The following is a 24643-nucleotide window of genomic DNA, read 5'->3' as shown; positions in this document are numbered from 1 at the left end:
GCATGAAAAAAGCTTGTGTTTCTATCACCATTTTGGAACCAATTAACCCTTGATCGTTGCCTCCACATATCATCCTCTCTATCCAACCAACAATTCAATTCAATTCGAGTATGTCGCAATGCTTCCACTATTTCCTGAGAAATGGGTTGCAATTCTAATCACTCTAATTTTGTTTGAAGCTCCACAATAATCCTTCCCACATGACCAAATTCAGAGTCATTCCAAACGGATAAATCAGCCTTACACCTCTCCAAACATTCTTGTAGAACCTAATCCAACCCTACCAATTGACCACACTCCCATGCATCCTTAACAACCATTTCACACCTTGAATCCTTCAACCACATTGATTCAAACCTAAACAGTTTCCTATTTCTTTTTTTCGTTTGCCGCTGAATCAAGTGAAGAGATAATAGAGAGTGATTGAAACCGAAGAAGACAAATGATGAAGCTTTGCCATAGGATAAAGAGACCTCCACTCTAAGTTAGCCAAAGCCCTATCCAATCTTTCTCTTATTTGAACACCACTAGTTGTTTGATAGAGCCAAGTAAGCTTAGACCCGATAAAACCCAAATCACACAATCCACAATAATCAATAGTAGACACAAAATCCTCCATCTGCTTTCTAGGACGAATACAACCACCCTCCTTCTCCGAAAGACCTATAATCTCATTAAAATTACCAATAACCAGCCATGGTAAAGAAGATGTAAATTTCAACTGCTTTAATTTAGCCCAAGATTCATGCCTCTTAGCTGTATCCGAATGGCCATAGAAACCCGTAAAGTGCCACTAACCAAGTTCTCCACCATCCACCCAAGCATCAATATGATTTTGAGAAAAAAGTTTTAACATCTACCATTAAATCTTCTTTCCACAACAAAACAAGACTACCACTATTCCCAATACTAGGAACAACAAAACAATTTTTCATTTTTCATTTTCCCTTAATTAACTCCAACTAATCTTTTTTCAATTTTGTTTCCATAAGGAAAACAATAATGGGCTCTTCTTTATTAACCACCTTTGCCAAGGCATTAACTGTTTGGAGGTTCCCAAGCCCCCGACAGTTTCAACTTAAAAGACTCATTGTGCTCGGCGGGGCTGCTGAGCAACCTCCGCCGTTTGAGTAGTTTAACAGTATTGATGAAGAATTAGATCTTTTTGGATATATACCACTGTTAGTTTTTTTTTTTTTATAACTTTTTCTCCTCTTCCCATGTATGTATTAAAATACTTAGTATTCTTAAAAAAAAATTGGTTTTTCAATTTATATTGTTTCCATTAGTTAGTTTATACAATATATATGTTATTCATGTCAAATTAATTATACAAGAATGTGCTCTGAAAAACAAATTATACAAGAATGTAAAAAAATATTATGCATACCAGAACATTTGCAAGTTTGTTTTTAAAAACGTATTTACCAAACACAGAAAAATAAGGTAATTTTTCTAAAAATACTTTTTGAAAATAACTCATTGCAAACTCAACTGGTGCCTCGCGGGTAAACAAAACAACCGCGGTACCGAAAGAAAGAACCGAAAAAAACAAACAAACAAACTGACTGACCGTCCAAACGCACCGTTGACAAAATCCACTCGGGTCCCAAGGACACGTTCGCCATTTCCCTTCTCAATTCTCACAAACCACCACGCACATTTTCCCAAGTACACAAAACAAAACACGACTTCCCCTACTCTCACCGCACCAGATCCAAGCCCCCCCACACACCCTGCCTTCTCTCACTAGTCATTTCCGTCAAAATAACAGTCTCTCTCTCTCTCTCTCTCTCAATGCCTCTGATCACAACCTCGCGGAACGGATCTCAATTTTTTCTATAAATACACACAGAGACTCCGTTCACTACGCTTCGAAGACTCGGTCTGATTGGTCCTCTCTCTCTCTCTCTCAAACCTCACCACCGGTTTTTTTTTTTTCGTTCAAAGAAATCTTTAACAACAACAACAACAACAAATATCTTTTTAGGGTTTTATCGTTTTTTTTTTCTTCCCAATTTTCTCTCTCTCTCAGGTGCATATGAAGTTATGTGCACAGAACAACGTTTCGCATTTCACCATCCTCTACCAAATTTCGATTCTCTGATCAACTTTTTCGGAAATGGCTGCCTCGCCGGTCAAATTCCTCTTCGGATTCTTGTTTGTTTCCATCACATTGTGGTTGCTCTTCATGTAAGTCCCTCAATTTCGCCGATTCTATTGGATTTTTTTTTTCTTTCGGGTGATGCAAACTGTTTTTGCTTGCTTAATCGAATTGAGTCTGTAGAGCTTGTGTGAATTCCGGTCTCTGATGATTTATGATATCTGAAATTGCGATTTGACACCATTGCACAGGAACTCAACGCTAATAACACTTTAGGGTTGGCCTTGTTTATATTAGAATATGCTCTTAGTTCGTTAGGGGTGAATGTTGGTGGATTACCTGGTTCTGGCTAGAGGCGAGTCTAAACAATAGTTAAGAAACTGAATTTATTGAAAGTTTATAGTAGAAGTATCGAAAGAATTTTTCGTTACAAGCCCTAGGTCAACTGGCACTTTGTCATCCCATAATATTTTGATGGACGGTGAGTTCGTGCTTAACTTACCAGTAAAGAAAAGAAAAAACATGAAGTAATTTTGTTTGTACTCTTTAAACCCTGCAAATGTTATTATAGGGACCCCTTATGTTGAAAACCTACAAATGTTAGTACATTGTTGCACATTTACCTCTTAATATGTAAACACTACTCACTAAACCCACCATATAGTAAAATCAATGCTTGGAAGGTTTTTCAGCTTATAATCCTTTCTTAATTGATCCATAGCAGTAACGTTAATATCGTCATTGGTTTTGACTTTTCCACGATCAATGTTATGCCCACCTTGTTCCTTCGCAGTCATCATTTTATTATTATTATTATTATAATTAACAATATTTATTAATAAGATTAAGTATAGCCCAAGTACATTGGAAGTATACTATAGGTACATCAAAATCAAACTTGTAAGTGCAATGATTAAGCAAATCTAAGAGGGTGGAAAAGGAAAATAAACCTAAAGCTAGCATCCAATATACAAATATTTGAAAAACAGTAGTTTCAGATCTAAAACAGTCCTTTCACATCCCTCAAAGCTACTAACATTCTTTTCTTGCCAAAGACACCACAACCTCCCTCCATATTTCTATATTATGATGTCATAAAAAATGTCATTGCCAACAACTCTAGGACACTTTTTAGCTCATTGTCCTTGTAATGCATTCATTTGGTTGTTCTTACTTATCAAAAAAAAAAAAAAATGGTTGTTCTTGAAATTTACGAATAGCTGGAATAGCTCTGTTGGCCAGAGCTTGTGGCTGTTAACCACAAGGTCGGAGGTTCAAGTGTTGCGCTTATTATTATTTTTCACCTATATAAAAAAAAAATTGAAGTTGTTCTTGTGGTGAGTCATAAGTTTGAGTTTCTCTCTTTAACAGACCTTGAGGCATTGAACCAATTCACAATTGAGGTGGTTGTGGCAGCAAATTTGCATGAGGCAATCCATCAGTTATCATTCTTGCAGAATATTTGGCTAAAATAGAATCTGCCAGCTTATCCAAAGTTTGTCTCGTAGTATTTGACTATTTTGGCTTTGCTTCTATGGAACATGTCATGTTACTTGATCATTGCAACTTCTTTTCTACAAAATCTTGAGAAAAAGCCTGAAACCTTGAATTTAGTTCCACATTGGAGAAAATTTCTGTGAAGAACTTGTGGTAAGACTTTGACCATGATACCAAATTGATGTAGGACAAATTGGTGAATCTATGTACATGTGCTTGTGGTGGGTTAAGGTTTAGGAGGATTTTTGGATCTAGGGTTTAGAATTGTGAAAGAAAGGGTTAGGGTTTGATGAGTTTTTTCATGGTTATTTAATAAAGAAATTATGTGGGGTTTTAGGGCTTGATAGGTAAGCAGACGGGCTTGACTTGAAGTTGTAGGGAAGAAGAAAAAGGGAGAAATTTATAGTGTTCAAGGGTTGTATGAATAGTACTTGTGAACGCTAACACTGAAACAAGGAGGAGATGGAGGAAATAGAAAATAGAAAGGGAGAAAGAACACGCAGAGTCCAACATGCCTAAATGCTCAAAAATCAATATTTTTAATAATCAACTCAACTTGTTCTTTGAGTCATTCAGCACAAATATATAGGACTCTTTCTTGTACTAGTAGTATTAGGACTTCTAGTTTGACTGGTAAACTAAAAACTTAATAAAAGACTATGCTGGACTCAAGGAAAATAAAACCTACTCAGAGAAAGTTCTAGACTCAACAAACTATCAGATTATCCTTAATTTGCAGGGATTGCATAAATTACCATTCTATTCCTAAATTCAAAATTGACCTTAGCTTATTAAATAGAAACCCAAATTAGAAACTTGTTTAATCCTAAGAGATATATAACTAGAACTTTAAAACCACCCTACTTTACTTCAATTGGACTTCACACGTGGCACCAATAATATGTGTTGTATAGACGAATTTGCGAAGTACCAACAAATTAATCTTCAAAGGCTGCATAAAATCTTCATCTCTCTGTACTGGTTTGCCATCATTGTCATCATTTCCCTGATGTGCTTTTGTTTGTATCATTGCTGATATATGATTTAAGGATAACTTTTTGCCATCAATACAATTTTAAAATATCATCATTTTGTCATTGTCATGAGCACATCTTGTATGATGATGTGATTTGGATTCATTCTTCATTGAACTCCCCCCCCCCCCCCCTCTCCTCCCTCCATTTCTCCAGCTTTGCTTCCAGGTTGCTGGCATGGGTTCTAAGCCGGATTGTGGGAGCATCTGTTAGATTTCGGGTTGGTGGATGGAAATGTTTACGGGACGTTGTGGTGAAGTTCAACAAGGTTTTTCTTTTACTTAGTAACTTAGTTAATTTGTTACTAATTGCTTGGGTCAGCAATGTGGCTTATTTTTCTCCTTATTGCATTAAGTTAATGGCTCATAATAACGTCTAATGCTTTACTGGTTAGAATTCTTTCGTATCGCTATTGGGGTAATGATTTTATGATTAACCAAATACTTTTGTTTGCTAAAATTTTTCAAGTTTGCAACCTAAAATGTATTAGGTTAACAAGATACGGTTACCCAAATTTTTGGAAATGGGATGGTTTTAATGATGATGTTGACTGACAGATCCTTCCTGTGGTATTTCAATCTGTGCAAAATGTGGGTCACAATCACTTTACCCATGGGTGGTGCTCATTAATTGGCTCTTGTTTTTTGTTGTTCTTCCAATAAACGTGGGGCTACTTCATTTATTTCCATCTTATGGTTCAGTTTGTTTTGTTGTAATACATTTTTCAGGGTGAAATGTTTTCAAGGAAAATAACTTATTGTGTGTTGTTTGGATAGAAGTAAGGAACTGGTCTTTGGCTGTTTGCCTGTGATGTTAGCAATTTTGGTGACGATGGATATATATATTTTAAAATTTTGGTTGATTAAGGAAAAGGTTTTCATTGATTTGGTTTTCAATTATACCAAGCAATTGAAATGTAGAAAATACTTTTCGGGAAATAATTTTAGGCGGAAACAAACATGCTTTTGGTTGATTTCTTAGAATATCTCTTAGTGTACTAACTGCAAGGTAAATCTTTAGGTGGCCATGTAGATTTGAGTGTGGATTATTCTCAAAATGGACTAGAGTGCCTACATTATCTTGTTCTTCCTCTCTTTTAAAGAAATAAAATAACATATAATAAAAGTTACCTTCAAGAGACTTGAAAGATATCTTGTTTGAACTGGACTACTACCAGTAAATAATACTGTGTTGTTGCTTTCCCCTTGTCCTCTCCCTCCTGCTGCTCTTCCTTCTTGGCAAAGAAGAAAATCCGTCACTGGAAGCCTTTCAACATCCTATGTAGAAATATGGCGTGTTTGTTATGTTAGCAGATTTGTCTCTTAGCCTCTTAGGGATTATGACATTCATGATGTTCTGACTTTGATATTGACAGGGTGCTGTTGAATCTGTATCTGTTGGTGAAATTAGACTCAGCTTACGTCAGTCCTTGGTCAATCTTGGTGTTTCTAAGGATCCAAAGCTGCAAGTGTTAATATGTGACTTAGAAGTTGTAGTGAGGCCTTCAACTAAAAGCACAACGAAGGCTAAAATTCGAAGACCACGCACCTCCGGCAGGGGAAAGTGGATGGTTGTTGCTAACATTGCAAGATATTTGTCGGTTTCTGTGACAGATTTGGTTGTGAAGGTATGTGGTGTTTGTCTTAGTATTCTTTTTGGATGATTGTTTTCCTGACTATTCTTTCATGATACTTCTAGACGTTATATGACTTGTCTGCTCTTTGGATTTCCTTGTTGACCAAATTGTTTGTATGGAGAGGCTTATAAGGATGTATGGTCACTTTGGACTCATGAAATCACTATAATGCTGTTAATTTTAGAGTGAATAAAATGAAAATGATATGCCATAGGTTCTTTTTTCTTTGGAGTGTGTTTTTGGGGCCGGGGGGGGGGGGGGGTAAGTATTTCTGGCTAGTGCAGAACTTCAATGTAATTAGGTTTATTAACAACAAAGTTGTTAAGATGAGTATTGCTGAAATTAAGGTTGAAAAGTTCTGAATTTAGAACAATGTGGTTTCTCTTTCATCCACTAAAACAGTCCCTGGGTTCCTTTTTGTTACTGTCTCTTTTTGTGGGAAGGAATTCATTTGCTCATGGTTGTTGTCTCTTCAATGTTGCAGACACCCAAAGTTACTGTTGAAGTTAAAGAACTGACAGTGGATATTTCTAAAGATGGTGGATCCAAGTCCAATCTGTTCGTTAAGCTACATATATTACCTATTTTTGTTCACATTGGTGAACCACAGGGTGGTTGTGACCAATCATCCAATTTTAACAGTGGAGGATGCATTTCCGCAGGACAGTCATCCCTTGCCATGATTGATAGATCTTCTGCTCCAATTAGCTGTGAAGAATTCTCTCTATCTTGTGAATTTGGTCATGATAGGTATCTTTTATATTTATGTTCTGATCATTAGTCTTTATTTAGATGTAAATCTAAAATCTATTCTGGAAAAAAGTGTAATCTGTTGATTGATGGGAAACTTGATGTTGCTTTTTTGGCTAACTTGGCAGTCAAGTATTGCATTATTTTCTGGGATTAAACATCTTAAATATGGATAGTCTCCATTTGTTAACTTTTTTTTTGTGCAAACTTTGATCTTGAATATGCTGGTTTATCAACTAAAGATCTTACAAATCTTTCTTTCGGGCGTAGGGAAGTAGGTGTAATTATCAAGAATCTGGATATTACCAGTGGAGAGGTCACTGTGAATCTTAATGAGAAGTTGCTTTCAAAAAGCAAGAGTTCATCAGACACTTTTTCTCATTCTGATAAAGTTATGGAATCAACTGTTGATTCTGTGGGTTCTAAAAGTCCACAGAAAAAACAGGCTCTTGTAGGCCTTTCAAAGTACACGTCTATGTTTCCAGAAAAGGTTTGTCAATATATTTAAATTTTATTGTTGAATCCTAGTTGATTGGGATTGGGAAAAAAACCCATTTCAGCATCATTGTCTTCCATTCGAATTCAGAAGCTTTATCAGTTGGACTAGCATTTAATGTTTTTCCCTTCTTAACAGACATTTTTATACAAATATAAAAAATAATGGTTTTCTTTGTACTTCTGCTGGTTGACTATGGCAAGGCATTAAATCCTAATAATTAATGAACATTAGCACCAGAAATTTCTTGCCTGAACCTGATAGGCTGCACATGTAGTTACTTATCAAAAAAAAAGAAAAAGAAAGTGTTTGATGAACCTGTGGGAAAGAAAAATTCTTTAGTTGCCCTTGCACCAAAAGCTTAACCTAATAGGTAACTATGGATTTATTTACTTCAATTTATCAAAGGCTTTTTTTCTTTCTTTACTTGCTCAAAATATGAGGCCTAATTAGAAGAAATGTTCATTATGTGGTTCTCCACTCTGTAACCATAATTTCTAACTTCTTAGACGGAGTTATAGTTCTTTCATGATGGAAATCCAACACTATTGTAGTAAAACCTAGAATCAACCTGAGAGAATTTTATAGTACTTTGTGATGTTTTTTTGGTTCATGAAAAAATGCTTTGAAAGAAAAGGAGTTACGGGCATTTCAATATGCAAAAGTTAATAATCCAAAAAAGAAGAAGTTTATTTTACTTAATATATTTCAAATTAACAGGAGTTGGTCTTATTGGTGACATAAGATCTATAGTTGTACACTCCCTGTGTAGTTAGGCTATCTTTTTCATCAATAAATTTTTGTTGTCAAAGAAAAAAGAAAGATTATATAGTTGTTAAACCTGGATAAGTCCCAGGTGTAAGAGCCATCTTTTCTTCACCACTGGCTACTAGCAGAGCCATCTTTTCTGTCTTTGAAGGATCCTTGCATTACAGTTTCTCGGGCATCTCTTTTGCTATGTCTAACTCAAAACATATTTATATGATGTAACACTATCACTATAGTTATTTATGGTGCAAATTGTTTTACCATGTCTATTACATAAGTTGTATTAGCTGTTATTCTATGCATGTGGATATAATTGAGCATCTTCTTTGGTTCCTTATGGTAGTGATAATATCTTTATGTGTTTTTTGTAATTCTCAAGATATATAGAATATTGCTAATGAGCTCTGGCCAAATAGCACTTCCTCTCCCCAAAAGAATGGATTGGAAGGTGAGGCCATGTGTTCTAGACCCATTTGGTGCATAACTTATCCATAATAATAAAAATTTATATATAATTTTTCCTGGCTGTGTTTAATTGGAATGCATGAAAAGCTTAGAAAAATATGCAGACTGTTCTAAATCTAACAGAAAATAATGTTTTTAATTTATAGGTTTGCTTCATTTTGCCAAAATTGGATGTGAGATTTGTGCATCAAGAGCATGATCTTGTTATCGAGAACAACATCATGGGCATTCAACTAAAAATAATCAAATCTCGATCCAGTGAAGATGTGGGGGAGAGTACACGCCTTGATGTACAAATGGATTTCAGTGAGATTCACGTATGGATATTGATGTTCTTTAACCTCTATTGGTATAGTAGTTTTTCAACCATGTTACAGCATCATTTATTGATGGTGATTTTTTCATTATATTTCAGCTGCTCAGAGAAGCTGGTACATCAGTTTTGGAGATACTGAAAGTTGATGTTGTTTCTTTTCTATACATACCGATGCAGGTCAGTACTTTCAGTTAAACTATGGCAGCCTAGTATTTCTGTCATTTTTTTTTATTATTTCTATATGTATTTGTTTCATGTTCAGTGTTCATCTTTGTGAACATGATGTTCATTTCTTTTAATAAAAGTCTTATTTCCTATCAATTTTCTTTTTATTTTTTATTTTAAGATATGATAGAATTTTGACTTATGGCGTCTGCTTCATGATGATTTCCCTTTATCATTAGGCCAAGGCAGCAATTGGTTTTTGGCAATTATTATGCTTTTAATGTGCACAAATCACTATATTGACCCATAGCATGTTAATATAAATGCTGTTGTATGTATAATTTATAAATAATAATACTTTATTTGGGTTTTAGTTTGAAATAATTTTGGTGTCTCACTTTTGTGAGGTATCTGAAGTTGTTAAATCTTGTATAGGCAGTGCATGGTGTGTTTTTTTAATTCAATGTATATTCTTTGGATGTGTTAACTATTCAGCCGACCTCGCCTGTTAGAGCTGAAATTGATATTAAACTGGGGGGCACTCAGTGTAACATTATAATGAGTAGATTAATGCCGTGGTTACGCCTCCACTACTCAAAAAAGAAAAGAATGGTGCTTCGGGAGGAATTGTCAGCTCCTGAAAAGCCTCGATCTACTGAATCCAAGGCCATCATGTGGACATGTACAGTCTCAGCCCCTGAGATGACTATTGTGCTTTATAGCATCAGTGGTGTACCAGTATATCATGTAAGTAATCTGTTTACTAATTTATCATTATCACAGTTTATTTTATTAGGGAAAGTGTTTGAACCTGTTGTTTTGAGATGGTATTGTGTTATTGCTTGTTAGCTATAGGGCAGTTTATGTTCCTGGAGTATCATTACCTTAGACCTATCTTTTGCCAAATTTAGAAAACCAACTCTCTTTTGATGAATAAGCGATGTCAGAAGCATGGGATTAAATGACTAAATTTACTATTTTTCAACAGTTTAAGTTTTGGGACAATCAGTAATTTGACATGGTATCAGAGCAGGAGGTTTTGAGTTCGACCCTTGTCTCCTCCACTCTTCCTCCCATTTAAAATCTCACATGTTGAGCCTCACTATTAAAATAGAGTTTGAGCTTACACGTGAGAGGGAGTGTTAGAAGTGTGTAGTTATATGATTAAATTTACCATTTTCCAATAGCTTAAGCTTTTGGGACAATTGGTAATTTAACAAGAGATAAATTCATTACCAAAGAAAAAGGAATACACTATATTATGTACATCCCAGCACTGCACCAATCTGCTACACACAACCACATGCCAAAACTAGACAAAAACAGCAGCACTATAACAGCACAGCAATAATTAAATAAATTTATATAAATAAAAAAAAATCAGCAAAAGTACATCATTTTAACAAATTGGCAACTCCGGTGACAGCACAGAAAAACTTCCTCAATTCTTGAAGACTTTAGAAGAGATGCACCAGTTAGCACATAAAACCTAATAGCCATAAGCTGACAATTTACTGACTAATTTGTCAGCATGATAGCGGAATCATGATGATTTTGCTTTGCATGAACCCTTAACATAAACCCTATTAGGGTTTTAAAATTTTAAGTTAGCCACTATTTATGGCTATTAGCAAATGCAGTGAAGGGGTTGACTGCTTGGAGTTCTCTGCCACTTTTAAAGGGATGAAAGTTGTTGGGCCATGACAGAAACCTGATACTGAAGGCAGCATTTTGGTCTCCGATTCACTTTTCTTATCATTACTTTCTATATCAAATTGCTTGACTGCATTTGTGGAGGAGCTGAAAATTTCATTTGTAATTTTTTTTATTTTTTATGTTGGAATGTAAATAGTAGATGACTTGACTTTGTTTTTGTAGATTTTTCCCTTAGATTTCCACCTGTGAAGTAGTTGTTTTATCTCTGTATTTTGTACTCTCTCACTGTTTGATGTGCTCAATTGCTCATCCACATTTGTATATTCCCTCCATTCTTTCTATAATTTTCCCTAACCTCTGAAGTTATGACTGGACAGTATATTAACTTCTCATTCCTAATTTAGGGTTGCTCACAATCGTCACATGTGTTCGCAAATAACATATCAAATACGGGAACTGCGGTACAGATGGAACTTGGTGAAATAAATTTGCATATGGCAGATGAATATCAAGAATGCTTAAAAGAAAGCCTTTTTGGCGTGGAATCAAATTCTGGTTCTTTAATGAACATAGCAAAGGTTAGTTTGGATTGGGGCAAGAAGGACATGGAGTCCTCTGAAGAAGATGGTCCTAGGTGTAAATTGGTTCTATCTGTTGATGTAACTGGTATGGGTGTTTACTTTACTTTTAAGCGTCTTGAGTCGCTTATATCAACTGCTATGTCCTTTCAAAATCTCTTGAAAAAGCTGTCTGCATCTGGAAAAAGAACAACACAGAGTCGGGGAGGACGTTCATCCAAATCATCAGGGAAAGGGACACGACTCTTGAAATTTAATCTTGAGCGGTGTTCTGTAAACTTCTGTGGTGATGTAGGTTTGGAGAACATAGTTGTTGCAGATCCCAAGCGTGTCAATTATGGATCACAGGGTGGTCGAGTTGTCATCAGTGTCTCAGCTGATGGAACACCACGCTGTGCAAAAGTAACGTCCACAATTTCTGAAGAATGCAAAAAGTTGAAATATTCTCTCTCTCTTGACATTTTCCATTTCAGTTTGTCTGTGAACAAGGAGAAACAATCCACACAATTGGAACTTGAAAGGGCCAGATCTGTTTATCAGGAATATTTGGTGGAACATAAGCCTGCAACAAAAGTGACATTGTTTGACATGCAGAATGCTAAATTTGTCCGTCGTACTGGTGGTCTGAAAGACATTGCTGTCTGCTCCCTTTTCAGTGCTACCGATATTATGGTCAGGTGGGAGCCTGATGTACATCTATCACTAATTGAACTTGTTTTGCAATTGAAGTTGCTGGTACATAATCAGAAGCTTCACAGACATGCTAATGAATCTGTGGAAGATGTCTCTAGCATGGGGGATACTGTGCATAAGAAAGAAGCCACCACGGAATCCGGACATTTAGATAAGCACTCTAAAAGGGAATCAATATTTGCTGTTGATGTAGAAATGTTGCGTATATCTGCAGAGGCTGGAGATGGGGTCGATGCAATGGTTCAGGTTCAGTCTATCTTCTCTGAGAATGCCCGCATAGGAGTACTACTGGAAGGGCTTATGCTTAGTTTCAATGGGACAAGAGTATTCAGAAGTAGCCGGATGCAAATTTCACGTATTCCTAGTGCCTCTATTGATGCAAAAGCACCAGTAGCCACCACAAGGGATTGGGTAATCCAAGGCCTCGATGTTCATATTTGCATGCCATACAGGTTGCAATTGCGTGCCATTGATGATGCCATTGAGGACATGTTGCGGGGTTTGAAGCTTATAACTGCTGCAAAAACTAATCTCATATTTCCTATGAAGAAAGAAAGCTCAAAAGCTAAAAAGCCCAGTTCAATGAGATTTGGAAGTGTAAAGTTTTGCATACGCAAGCTAACTGCCGATATTGAGGAAGAACCTTTGCAGGGTTGGCTTGATGAACACTATCGGCTAATGAAGAATGAGGCTTGTGAATTAGCTGTCAGGTTGAAATTTCTTGATGAATATATCTCCAAAGCCAACCAATGTCCTAAAACAGCTGAAACAAATGATTCTGGTCAAGAAAAAAAGACCTTTGATGGAGTAGAGGTTGATGCACAAAAGCCATTAGATTTTCGCCAAATGGAAGAAGAAATTTATAAACAGTCATTCCGATCATATTACAAGACCTGTCAGAGTCTAGAACCATCAGAAGGTTCAGGTGCCTGTAGGGAAGGGTTTCAGTCTGGTTTTAAGCCTAGCACCTCCAGAACTTCTCTTCTTTCTATTTCTGCGACAGATTTAGATGTAACCTTGACTAGAATTGATGGTGGAGATACTGGGATGATAGATGTTCTTAAGAAGCTTGATCCTGTCTGTCTTGAAAAAAATATACCATTTTCTCGACTCTATGGGAGTAATATTCTCTTGCAAACAGGTTCTCTTGTTGTTCAGCTACGAAATTACACATATCCTCTCTTTTCTGCGACTTCTGGTAAATGTGAAGGTCGTGTTGTGCTAGCACAGCAGGTAAGGTTCACAGCTGCCTCTCTTTTCTACCACTTCTATGATTTTTCTTTTTTAGTATATACTTGCATTGTTTGGATGTGTTTTGTTTAGGGGGAAATCTGTCATCACTGGATATGTGGAAATTTATAGATCCAATAAGCACATTATTTTTTATGCTGACACTTGCAAAAAGATAATCAATCTATAAGCTTAAGAGTTTTACTTCTCTATGTGTCCTTTTCAGAATAATTAACCTATATATTGCTAGATTGTTCTCTTAAATAAAAAGGAGATAGAGAGAGAGGTGGGTTGGGGGGGGGGGGGGTCATCCATTAAAATGTAGACGAATTATTTCATTTAAATGTAGACCTTAATTATCATTACTTGATTAAAATGTGGACCTTGAAGGAAGCATGTGTACCTTTTTGATTGGTGGCCATATCTCCTTTCCACCCTATCAGGTCTGAACATTTTGTATATATTCCATCTTTTCTTTCACCAAATGTGATTCTACATTTCCTGTACTTAAATGAAATGAGTATAGAATGGTTTGAAGACATGACATCTTATAATCGTATCTCTGGATTCATTGATTGTGTTCTTATAATCATATAATGTCTCGACATCTAAGTTATGCTCTATGGTTGTGACTGTTCTCTCTTTGAATTAGGCAACATGTTTTCAACCTCAAATTTACCAAGATGTCTTTGTTGGGAGATGGAGAAAGGTGAACATGCTTCGTTCAGCTAGTGGTACAACTCCACCAGTGAAAACATACTCAGATTTGCCTATATATTTTCAGAAAGCAGAAATGTCCTTTGGAGTGGGATATGAGCCAGCTTTTGCTGATGTGAGCTATGCTTTTACTGTGGCTCTTCGCAGGGCTAATCTAAGCACTAGGAATGTTAATTCTATTCCAACTCAGCCGCCAAAAAAGGAACGGAGCTTACCATGGTGGGATGATGTAAGAAATTACATTCATGGAAATATCACCTTAATCTTTTCTGAAACCAGATGGAATGTTCTTGCTACTACTGATCCTTATGAAAAGCTTGACAAACTTCAAATTATCTCTAGTTCAATGGAGATCCAACAGTCAGACGGTCGTGTTTATGTTTCAGCAAAGGATTTTAAGATGTTGTTGAGCAGTTTGGAGAGTTTGGCAAGCCGTCGTGGTTTAAAACTTCCTAGTGGTGTGTCTGGTCCGTTACTGGAAGCCCCAGCCTTCACTCTCGATGTTACTATGGACTGGGAATGTGAATCTGGAAATCCACTTAATCATTATTTATATGCACTTCCCATTGAAGGGGAAGCTCGTGAAAAAGTTTTTGACCCCTTCAGATCAACTTCTCTGTCCCTCCGGTGGAATTTCTCTCTTAGACCCCTTCTTTCATCATCTGAGAAACAATCCCCACCTTCCACTTTGGAAGATAGTGCTGGTGTAGATGGAACTGTCTATGGTCCTCCTCATAAGCTTGAGAATGTTTCAAATGTTTCACCAACAGTGAATATTGGTGCCCATGATCTAGCATGGATACTAAAATTCTGGAGCATGAATTATATTCCTCCTCACAAATTGCGTTCCTTCTCTCGCTGGCCTCGTTTTGGAATTCCAAGAGCTGCCAGATCAGGGAATTTGTCATTGGACAAAGTGATGACAGAGTTTATGCTCCGTGTAGATGCTGCGCCTACTTGTATGAAACATATGCCATTAGATGATGATGACCCGGCCAAAGGACTGACATTTAATATGACAAAGCTGAAGTATGAGCTCTGTTACAGTCGAGGTAAGCAAAAATATACTTTCGAATGCAAGCGTGACCCTCTTGATCTCGTTTACCAGGGTCTTGACCTTCATATGCCTAAGGCATTCTTAAATAAAGAAGATAGCACCAGTGTTGCAAAAGTAGTTCAAATGACAAGGAAAAGCACCCAATCTGCATCCATGGATAGAGTTTCCAGTGATAAAAGTAACTCTGTGACTGGATGCACTGAGAAGCATCGTGATGATGGATTTCTGTTATCATCTGATTATTTCACAATCAGAAGGCAGGCCCCAAAGGCTGACCCTGCTAGGTTATTAGCCTGGCAAGAGGCTGGAAGAAGAAATCTTGAGATGACTTATGTCAGATCTGAGTTTGAAAATGGGAGTGAGAGTGATGAGCATACACGATCTGACCCAGATGATGACGATGGGTACAATGTCGTAATAGCTGACAATTGTCAGCGCATTTTTGTCTATGGCCTCAAGCTTTTATGGACTATTGAGAATAGAGATGCCGTTTGGTCCTGGGTTGGTGGTATATCCAAGGCATTTGAACCTCCAAGGCCATCTCCTTCTCGGCAGTACGCACAGAGGAAGTTACTTGAGGAGAGTCAGCTACATAGTGGAGTTGGAACGCATCAAGATGATGTGCCTAAGCCCCCTTCTAATAGCCACAGTGCAAGTGTTCCCTCTACTCAAAATGCTGAGACTTCATCATCTCCTTCACATTCACTTAAAATGGAGAACTTGTCAGTTGCTGCTGCTGGTAAATCTCAACCAACCTTTGATGTTTTGGTTTGAAGAAATTAGTTAGCGGTACAAAATTGCTAATAGAACTGGTAACATCTCTTTAGTGTAATTTACTCTAGGGTCTGTTGCAAATGATTGCCAGCAGCATTGAACACATTTCTAGCTATATTTTGTCATCAAATTATTCATTAGAATCATACATTCTACTACCAAGATTCAGCTAAGTGCCATTTATTTTTCGTGATTAGCAATGAAAAAATTAAGCATGGCTGATTCTGAGGAGGAGGGTACTCGTCATTTCATGGTGAATGTTATTGAGCCACAGTTTAATCTTCACTCGGAAGAAGCCAATGTAAGTTGTAAAGGATACTTCAGCTTCAGATTTTTTTTTTTTCTTTTTTGCATGAGATTTTTCAGTCAAAGATTATTGTTTACTTTGATTTTTCTGGACCTTTGTTTTTGCTATTGTTGGGTCAATGTTCTATAAGTTTGATTTCACTTTTTTGTTTTTTTGATAAATAAGAAAAATTTTATTTAAAAAAAAATACTACTTTTTGCAAAAAGACACGAAGCAGCAAAAGTAATATAACGGAAACAAAAAACTATGTATAATTCAGAAAAAACAATCAGCAAGAGCTAAGTAAGCTTATGCCAAACGCGCACTCACTATGTTTTTGCAAACAGGGTAGATTTCTGCTTGCTGCAGTCAGTGGTCGTGTTTTGGCCCGATCATTTAATTCAGTCCTCCATGTTGGTTATGAGATGATTGAGCAGGCACTTGGTACTGGAAATGTACATATCCCTGAATGTCAACCTGAAATGACATGGAAACGCATGGAGTTCTCTGTCATGTTGGAGCATGTGCAGGCTCATGTTGCACCAACTGATGTTGACCCAGGGGCTGGATTGCAGTGGCTTCCAAAAATTCTTAGAAGCTCTCCAAAAGTAAAACGTACTGGTGCTTTACTTGAAAGGGTTTTTATGCCCTGTGATATGTATGTTCGATACACAAGGCACAAAGGTGGGACTCCTGAACTAAAGGTAAGACAGTTACTTTCCATTTGATGGTTTATTTTGATATCAATACCAAAGAGCTCTAGCTCATATGGCACCTCCTCCCCTTGTTAGAGCAAGATTGAGGATGAGATTGTGTGTTCACTCAGTGGGTTCAACTGTAAGTTGCCTATTAAAAAAAAATTTTATTTGGATATCATATCCCAAGTATATATTTTGATGTAATTTCCCATCATATAGGTACGTGTGCAATTACATGCATGTGTGTATTTGCACACTTGTTTAATAAATCTTAAACTCTCACTTGTGAGACTTCATGCATTCACAAACACATGCATTTTTGTGTGTGCGCAAACAAACACTAAACTAGGTTCTCATTTGAACGCTTTAATTGCAAAAGGTTTTGCATCTTTCTGTTGCAGGTGAAGCCCTTAAAGGAGCTCATTTTCAATTCTCATAATATAACAGCGACAATGACATCTCGGCAGTTTCAGGTCATGCTGGATGTGTTGACCAATCTTCTTTTTGCTCGGCTTCCAAAGTGAGTACATGATATTTTTTTTCTTAATTTCTCATCAAATTAAATATGTGCTCTGGGTATAAACAAGTTGTGTGGCATTGTCTGACCCTTAAAGTTATTTGATTAACATGTGTGATTCAGGCCTCGAAAAAGTAGTCTATCATTGCCTACTGAAGATGATGATGATGTTGAAGAGGAGGCAGATGAGATGGTTCCAGATGGTGTTGAAGAAGTAGAACTTGCAAAAATCAACCTTGAAAAGACAGAGCAAGAGCAGAAGTTGCTTCTTGATGACATTAGGAAATTGTCTCTCAGGTGTAGTACATCCAGCGACCTATATCCAGAAAAGGAAGCTGATTTGTGGATGATAACTGGAGGAAGATCTACCTTGGTGAGAAATAATCCTTGCAAATAATCTTTAAATAGCTAGTTTATGACAGTATGATTCTAATGTTAGTACTGTTTCTTTGCATATTTCATGATCAACCTTCTTGCACCAAAATAATGATCAATTCTTCCAGGGTTTGAGATTGTTGCACTCCCCGATTTTTCTTTTTTCTATAGAGAACTTTATTTGCTTAGGTCACCAATAAACATTTCCTTAAAATTTAATATGGTGCAATCATATTGTGCTTCAGCCTTATGGATTTTTGCATTATAATATGGTTGAAGTACATGTTTCCTCTCTTTTCTCAGCTGAATTATGTAATTTCTTGATCTTAAATTTATTGGGAACTAAAATGAAATCTTACATTTGGATTCATGACTTGTAAATGTGAACAACTATATCCTCGGGAACTATGGGCACTCCTTTTGATGCATACATTTTACCAAAAATCTCGAATATATCTATTATATCCAATCTTAATAAACCATTTTCAATCCAAAATAACTGAATAAAACATTTTTCTTCTCTTTATTTCCTTTCAATTTTGTAAAAATAAGAAATGTTAACTTTTCATCCCTTTTCCATAGCTTTTTATCTCTTCTCATTTCAATAAATTTTTTTACTTGTTATAAAAAATAGATATAATTTTTAGTACCTCTCTCTCTCTCTCTTGTGTTGTTGTTCATGTTTACATGTGTATATGTTTGTTTTTTCGTTTAAATATCACTTTTCAAAATATCTTATAGATTGTAAACAGTATGAGCTTCACTATTCAGGTGCAAGGTCTAAAGAGAGATCTTGTAAATGCACAAAAATCAAGGAAGGCAGCATCTGCGTCATTAAGAATGGCACTGCAGAAAGCTGCTCAGTTACGACTGATGGAGAAGGAAAAGAACAAAAGTCCCTCATATGCCATGCGTATTTCTTTGCAAATTAACAAAGTCGTTTGGAGCATGCTTGTAGATGGTAAAGCTTTTGCTGAAGCTGAGATTAATGACATGGTGAGTTTCTGAAGATGTTCAGAACTGAATTTATTTATTTTCTAAATCTAGTGAAAGATCTGTTGGTATTTTGTATGATTCCTGTTGTATTATGGCTAAATCTTTCTCTATACAAAAGAATTGTCTTTTTATGCGCGCGCAGCCGTGCACACCCACGTGTGTGATTGATTGATAACTCTGAGGAAATGGTATTAATGTTGATTATTCTAGTAAAAATAGAGATGCTTATAAGGATCTGTGGTCAACTTTTTCCATTATTGCATTGTTCTCGTTTTGATCAGATTGTTTGGACAAGTGGTGATTGTTCATCAGGTCAGGTGTTAAGGATAAACCTTGTACAATTTGAGAGGGAGGAATTTTTTTTTTTTTTTTTAAACTTAATTTTACATGTCTTTATTGTGGGAAACAATGGTCAGGATTTATTGCTCTCCTGGTATTTCTTTTGAAAGCTACTTTTAACCACTTACCAATTATCATTGAGTTTAGGGAGGTTGGAAGTGAGTCAATTGACTTAGAGCTTTAATATTTGTATTTGTAGTTCTAAGAACCTTGTGGATGTTGTTCTACAGCACTGGCAATCTTCACATGCAGTGGGTTCTACGGGTTCTACATGCAAACTTGCTACCTTTAGCAAAATAGTTTAGGCAAAATTTATATAAATAAAAGGGTTCCTGGGAGGTAGGGGGAGAGGAAGTTTAAAGGAACTCAAATCATTGTTGGTGATTGATGGCAATGAGGAGGTGCACACTATTAGCTCACAATAAAGATTTAGAAGACAACAGCAGGCCACATTGGTGACTAATGTTGGGAGGCAATACTTTTTTTTCACACTAGAGAGTGGGCAAGAAATGAGTTTCTTAAAGATTAGGCACTTGGAAAAGCAGATTGTGGATTTTTCTAAATTCATCCACTCAAAGCCTTTTCCATGTCAACTTAAGAGTTTTGTTTTGTTTCATTTGTGCCATTTAAAGTACTATGAGCCCGTTTGTTACCGTTACTAGAATAACAGTTTTCGGTGTTTAAACAAAATTACACGTATTTTCACACTTTTTCACCCACACATTTTCAAAAAATATAGACAATGTTACTAGAACAACATTACCAAACGGACCCTATATCTTAGTGGTTAATGAAGATTAAGATTCTAGTTTGGAAGGACTTGATTTGGAATTTTCCAATGATTGTTGGAGCATATGATGACTGTTTGGCAGTTTAATTGACCATCATTGTTTGCATGAGTTTGATGTTCTTGGTGGATATTCCTGTTTTGGATGGATTTCTTCTGTATTGTTGGATATCTAATCTTCCTGACATATGCTGCTTATCCTTCATTAATGTTTTAGGAAGTGCTATGGTTTATAGTGTTGGTAGCATTTAGTTTTTTCAGCTGATTCATATTTATAATTTTTCCTCCCAACAGATTTATGACTTTGACCGGGATTACAAAGATGTCGGTGTTGCTCAGTTCACAACAAAATTTTTTGTTGTCAGGAACTGCTTGACTAGTGCCAAGTCTGCTATGCTTTTATCTGCATGGAACCCTCCGCCCGAATGGGGAAAGTATGTACTTTTTCTTGTCTGTTGCATTGGTGGTACCATTGGCTATTAGTTATTCCATTCATAGTAAAACTTTATAATCTTTTTTTCCATTTTCATTTTGTTGTGGTTCCTAAGAACAAACGTTTTGTGGTTCTACTTTGTTCAGTGTCTCCAACAAGTATAAAAATTCAACAAAATTTTACTTTTAAAAAGGAAATTCTTTCTAAAGGTCTTCCTTGGGTCCTCAAGAGGAGCAGAAACTACCATCCTAAGCCCTTCAAATCTTTAACTGTATGATTTTTTCCCCTGTTATCCTTTGGGCATAAGACTCTTAACACTGCTCTAACTTTTCTGGCTGTAGAAAGGTCATGCTTCGTGTAGATGCAAAGCAGGGAGCTCCAAGAGATGGGAACTCTCCACTTGAACTTTTCCAGGTGACTAGTTTTCTTGGTTTCCTTTGGAGTAGATTATTCTTAACATCACTGTTTTCAATAAATAAGAACTTCTGTTATTTTTAAATTGTTAATCTTTGGGAAGTGTGTTGTGTTAACGCAGCACATATTACTAATATAATGCTTCTAATACATTCTGACTAATTTTCCCGTCACATGTATATTACTCATAACATAAAATTGTTTTTAATTGTAATTTGTGGATTCTGCTTTCTTTTTACATGCCACACCTTTCTGGCATTGCCAACCCTATGAATGCTAGCACTATAATAATTTGTTTTTCCTTGGGGCATGAAGAGGCTGAATATGGAATATTTTGTAAAAACTTCTGCTGAGGATGTTCTGTAGTTGGAAGTTTGAAATGATTATTTGTATAGTAAAGACTTTATGAGTTTTTGTTGCTAAGCAAGATTTATAAAGCTTAGTGATTACTGTTGATAGAGTGGTACAATAGCTTAGCATGCTTGCCATTATTTGGGCACTGATGCCTCTATCATATCATGTATCTGCTGCATGAAAAGATTCACAATCATTCAGGATCAACATTTTAGCGATCTCAATGAATAGTTTCTGTTGAAGAAGCAGCTTTTATTTATAAGGTTGTAATTTGTATGTTTTAAGAGTTTATTGCTTGACACCAGCTATTTCTGTACATTGTAGGTAGAGATTTATCCCCTTAAGATCCATTTGACGGAGACAATGTATAGAATGATGTGGGAATATTTCTTCCCTGAAGAAGAGCAAGATTCACAGCGGCGGCAGGTTAGTTGGAGACATTCGGGCTTTGAAATTTGTTGTTTTTTGTTTTGGGTAATACCAGCCAATAAAATAGGAACAGTTTCTTTGTTGTAGAACCTAAGGAAATTGATGATTTACATTGTGGCGTGCAGGAAGCATGGAAGGTTTCAACGACTGCTGGTTCAAAACGTGTAAAGAAAGGCTCATCAATCCTTGAAGCCTCTGCATCAAGCAGTCATTCAGCAAAAGAGTCTGACATTGCATCCAAATCGAGTGCCTCTGCCCCTGTTCCCAATCAACCCTCTGTCCATGCTGATTCTGCTCAAGTGAGTTTCCAAATATCTTCTGGCATTTGGTATTAAGACATTGTATAACCAAACGTAGTTAGCACTCTTCTTAGGCCTGGATACCCAGGAATTTTATATTTTGTGAGGGGTGAAATATAACTTTTTTGTTTATTCTTTCATATATTTATATACTGTCACTCCATTTTCTTTGAAGTTTTATGAAATTCGTGGTTACCATGCAGGCATCAAAGTTGCAAAACATAAGAGAAAATTCTACTAGTGGTTCAACCTCAGAATTAAGAAGAACGTCATCCTTTGATAGATCATGGGAGGAGACTGTTGCAGAATCTGTAGCTAATGAACTTGTCTTACAGAGCATTTCTTCCTCAAAAAGTGGGCCACTTGGTTCTATTGACCAATCAGATGAATCCTCTAAAAATAAGTTGAAAGAGTCCAAAGCTATTAAATCTGGTCGATCCTCTCATGAGGAGAAAAAGGTAGTGAAGTCTCAAGAAGAGAAAAGATCTAGACCTCGAAAAATGATGGAGTTCCACAATATCAAGATAAGTCAGGTTGGTTCAGTTTTTTTGTGGTCAAAATCAATAATTTTGTCTTGCTGAAATTTGGTTTTTTAAATCAAACTCTGTATATTTTCTGGCATAGGTTGAGCTATTGGTTACCTACGAGGGATCAAGGTTTGTCGTAAATGATCTGAAGTTGCTTATGGATACATTTCATCGTGTTGAGTTCACTGGAACTTGGCGGAGACTGTTCTCACGAGTTAAGAAGCATATTATCTGGGGAGTCCTGAAGTCTGTCACGGGAATGCAGGTAAGGGTTCTGCATACATCCTTTTTAGTACTTGTTCCCATTGGATCACATCTGCAAATGCTAATAATCCAGGATATATGTCTAGGCGAGTATGACAATGTTATACAAAGTCTTCCAACTATTGCAAATATTAGCTGGATTATTCTTAAAGCTGTACCTTCTCATATAGAACATAAGAAAGAAGAGTTATTTCTCTCATCAGCATTATCACACAGCTCTCTAATGTCTTTGTATATGACATTAGCAAGTGAACTTACAAGTATAATGGTTCTAGTTTTTTCAAATCAATGGCAAAACTATAATCTTTAACCTTTTCACTTCAGAAATCATTGTCATGGTCTTTCCATTAATCTTGTAGGGTAAGAAGTTCAAAGACAAAGTACACAGTCAAAGGGAATCCAGTGGAACTGGTGTTCCTGATAGTGACCTAAATTTCAGTGACAATGAAGGAGGTCAGGCAGGGAAGTCTGATCAGCATCCAATTTCCTGGATTAAGCGTCCAAGTGATGGAGCAGGTGATGGATTTGTCACTTCCATCAGGGGACTTTTCAATACTCAACGTCGCAAGGCCAAGGCATTTGTGTTGCGTACTATGAGGGGTGATGCAGAGAATGATTTCCAAAATGATTGGAGTGGGAGTGATACAGAGTTTTCTCCATTTGCTAGGCAGCTCACCATAACCAAAGCTAAGAGGCTTATTAGGCGGCATACAAAGAAGTTCCGCTCAAGACAAAAAGGTTTGTTAAACTGTTATTGCCTTTTCACTTCATTTTGATGATTATCACCTTTTTGGTTTTCATTGCATCTATAGTGATGATTTATAGGGATGTAAACAACAATTCCAATCCCTTCACTCTTAGAGCAATCAGTTACACTTGTCAGGAATATCTGGTCATTTATTTCCCAAGATTCTGGATCTTTGTATCTAGTGAATTTAACCTAAGTGGATTTGGTTGGAGGATTTTTCATACTTAGCCTACTGACTGGAGGATTTAAACTCAAAATGGATTTAACTCAGATGTGACTTGTTTATGTGTCAGGTTCATCCTCCCAACAGAAGGACTCACTTCCATCATCACCAAGGGAGACCACTCCATATGAGAGTGATTCTTCTAGTGGATCCTCGCCTTATGAGGATTTTCATGAATAGAAGCATCTCTATAGTCGGGATTTGTCGAAGGCCTTAAGGACTACAAATCGCAGGGTCCATCAGTACCTACTCAACTGAGGGGGTACAGAAATTGAGCAATTGTAGTTTGTTTGGCTTTGTGAGCACCCTGAATGAAGGGCTTGAGAGATTCATCCTGCCACATTATCTTAAAATATAATGCAAGATGGGGGACACCAAGAATGGACGAGATGAATATGTGCCTTTAGGGATATCAATTTATCAACTAGAAACATAATGGCTGGAGCCTACGAACAGTGATTCACTGCAAGGACCCGAGTCGAACACACCTGCAGCTTAGTCCATGATCCTAAACTCTCTTGGCCCAAGGGAAGAAATAATCCCTTTGCCTCAAGGGGGTGTCTATTTGTATATTTTTGTAGCTTACGTAAAGGGGTAGAATAGAGTCTCTAAAATTTGAGTTACCACAATTTTGTTATTTTGTACATACATTAAAATATATTTTACCCAATAGAAATAAAGTTATATTTCCTTCTGCGTCTGTGTGTGGGTTTAATAAAATCCAACAGGATGTGAAAATTATGTATGGCAAAAGTTTTGGTTCCTTAACGTTATCTGCGACAATAGCTTTCACCAATAACTGGGGATCCTGTATATGCTCTGTTAAGACCGTGGCAGTCTTTTTTCGGCAGGAATTTGTATCTCTATGTATGTTCAGTGCAAAATTGGGCTTAGCTTTGGACTCTTATCTTGCGATTTAGAGTACTCTTTTTAAGGTGGGCTTGGACTTGCATCTTATTACTGATATCCATAAGGTCCTATTATGTTCTAGTACAAGGTCACGGACAAAGCTGACATA

General features: G+C 36.6%; 1 protein-coding gene across 1 annotated transcript; it reads left to right on the top strand.

Annotated features, from left to right (window-relative positions):
- Nucleotides 1-1758: 1758 nt before the first annotated feature.
- Nucleotides 1759-24319, top strand: LOC142619037 (protein SABRE). Its single transcript, XM_075792113.1, has 24 exons — nt 1759-1894; nt 2036-2193; nt 4792-4903; nt 6011-6262; nt 6756-7021; nt 7292-7511; nt 8897-9067; nt 9166-9243; nt 9727-9978; nt 11292-13391; nt 14041-15901; nt 16134-16237; nt 16570-16926; nt 17322-17440; nt 17561-17810; nt 18584-18808; nt 20229-20368; nt 20709-20781; nt 21460-21561; nt 21690-21863; nt 22067-22396; nt 22488-22655; nt 23014-23392; nt 23696-24319. Exons 2-24 carry the CDS (start codon nt 2123-2125, stop codon nt 23803-23805), a joined length of 7914 nt encoding a protein of 2637 aa, XP_075648228.1. The 5' UTR covers nt 1759-1894; nt 2036-2122; the 3' UTR covers nt 23806-24319.
- Nucleotides 24320-24643: the final 324 nt, after the last annotated feature.

This window comes from Castanea sativa, chromosome 12, assembly GCF_040712315.1.
Source record: "Castanea sativa cultivar Marrone di Chiusa Pesio chromosome 12, ASM4071231v1".
NCBI lineage: Eukaryota > Viridiplantae > Streptophyta > Magnoliopsida > Fagales > Fagaceae > Castanea > Castanea sativa.
This window is presented reverse-complemented; position numbering and strand designations above follow the sequence as displayed.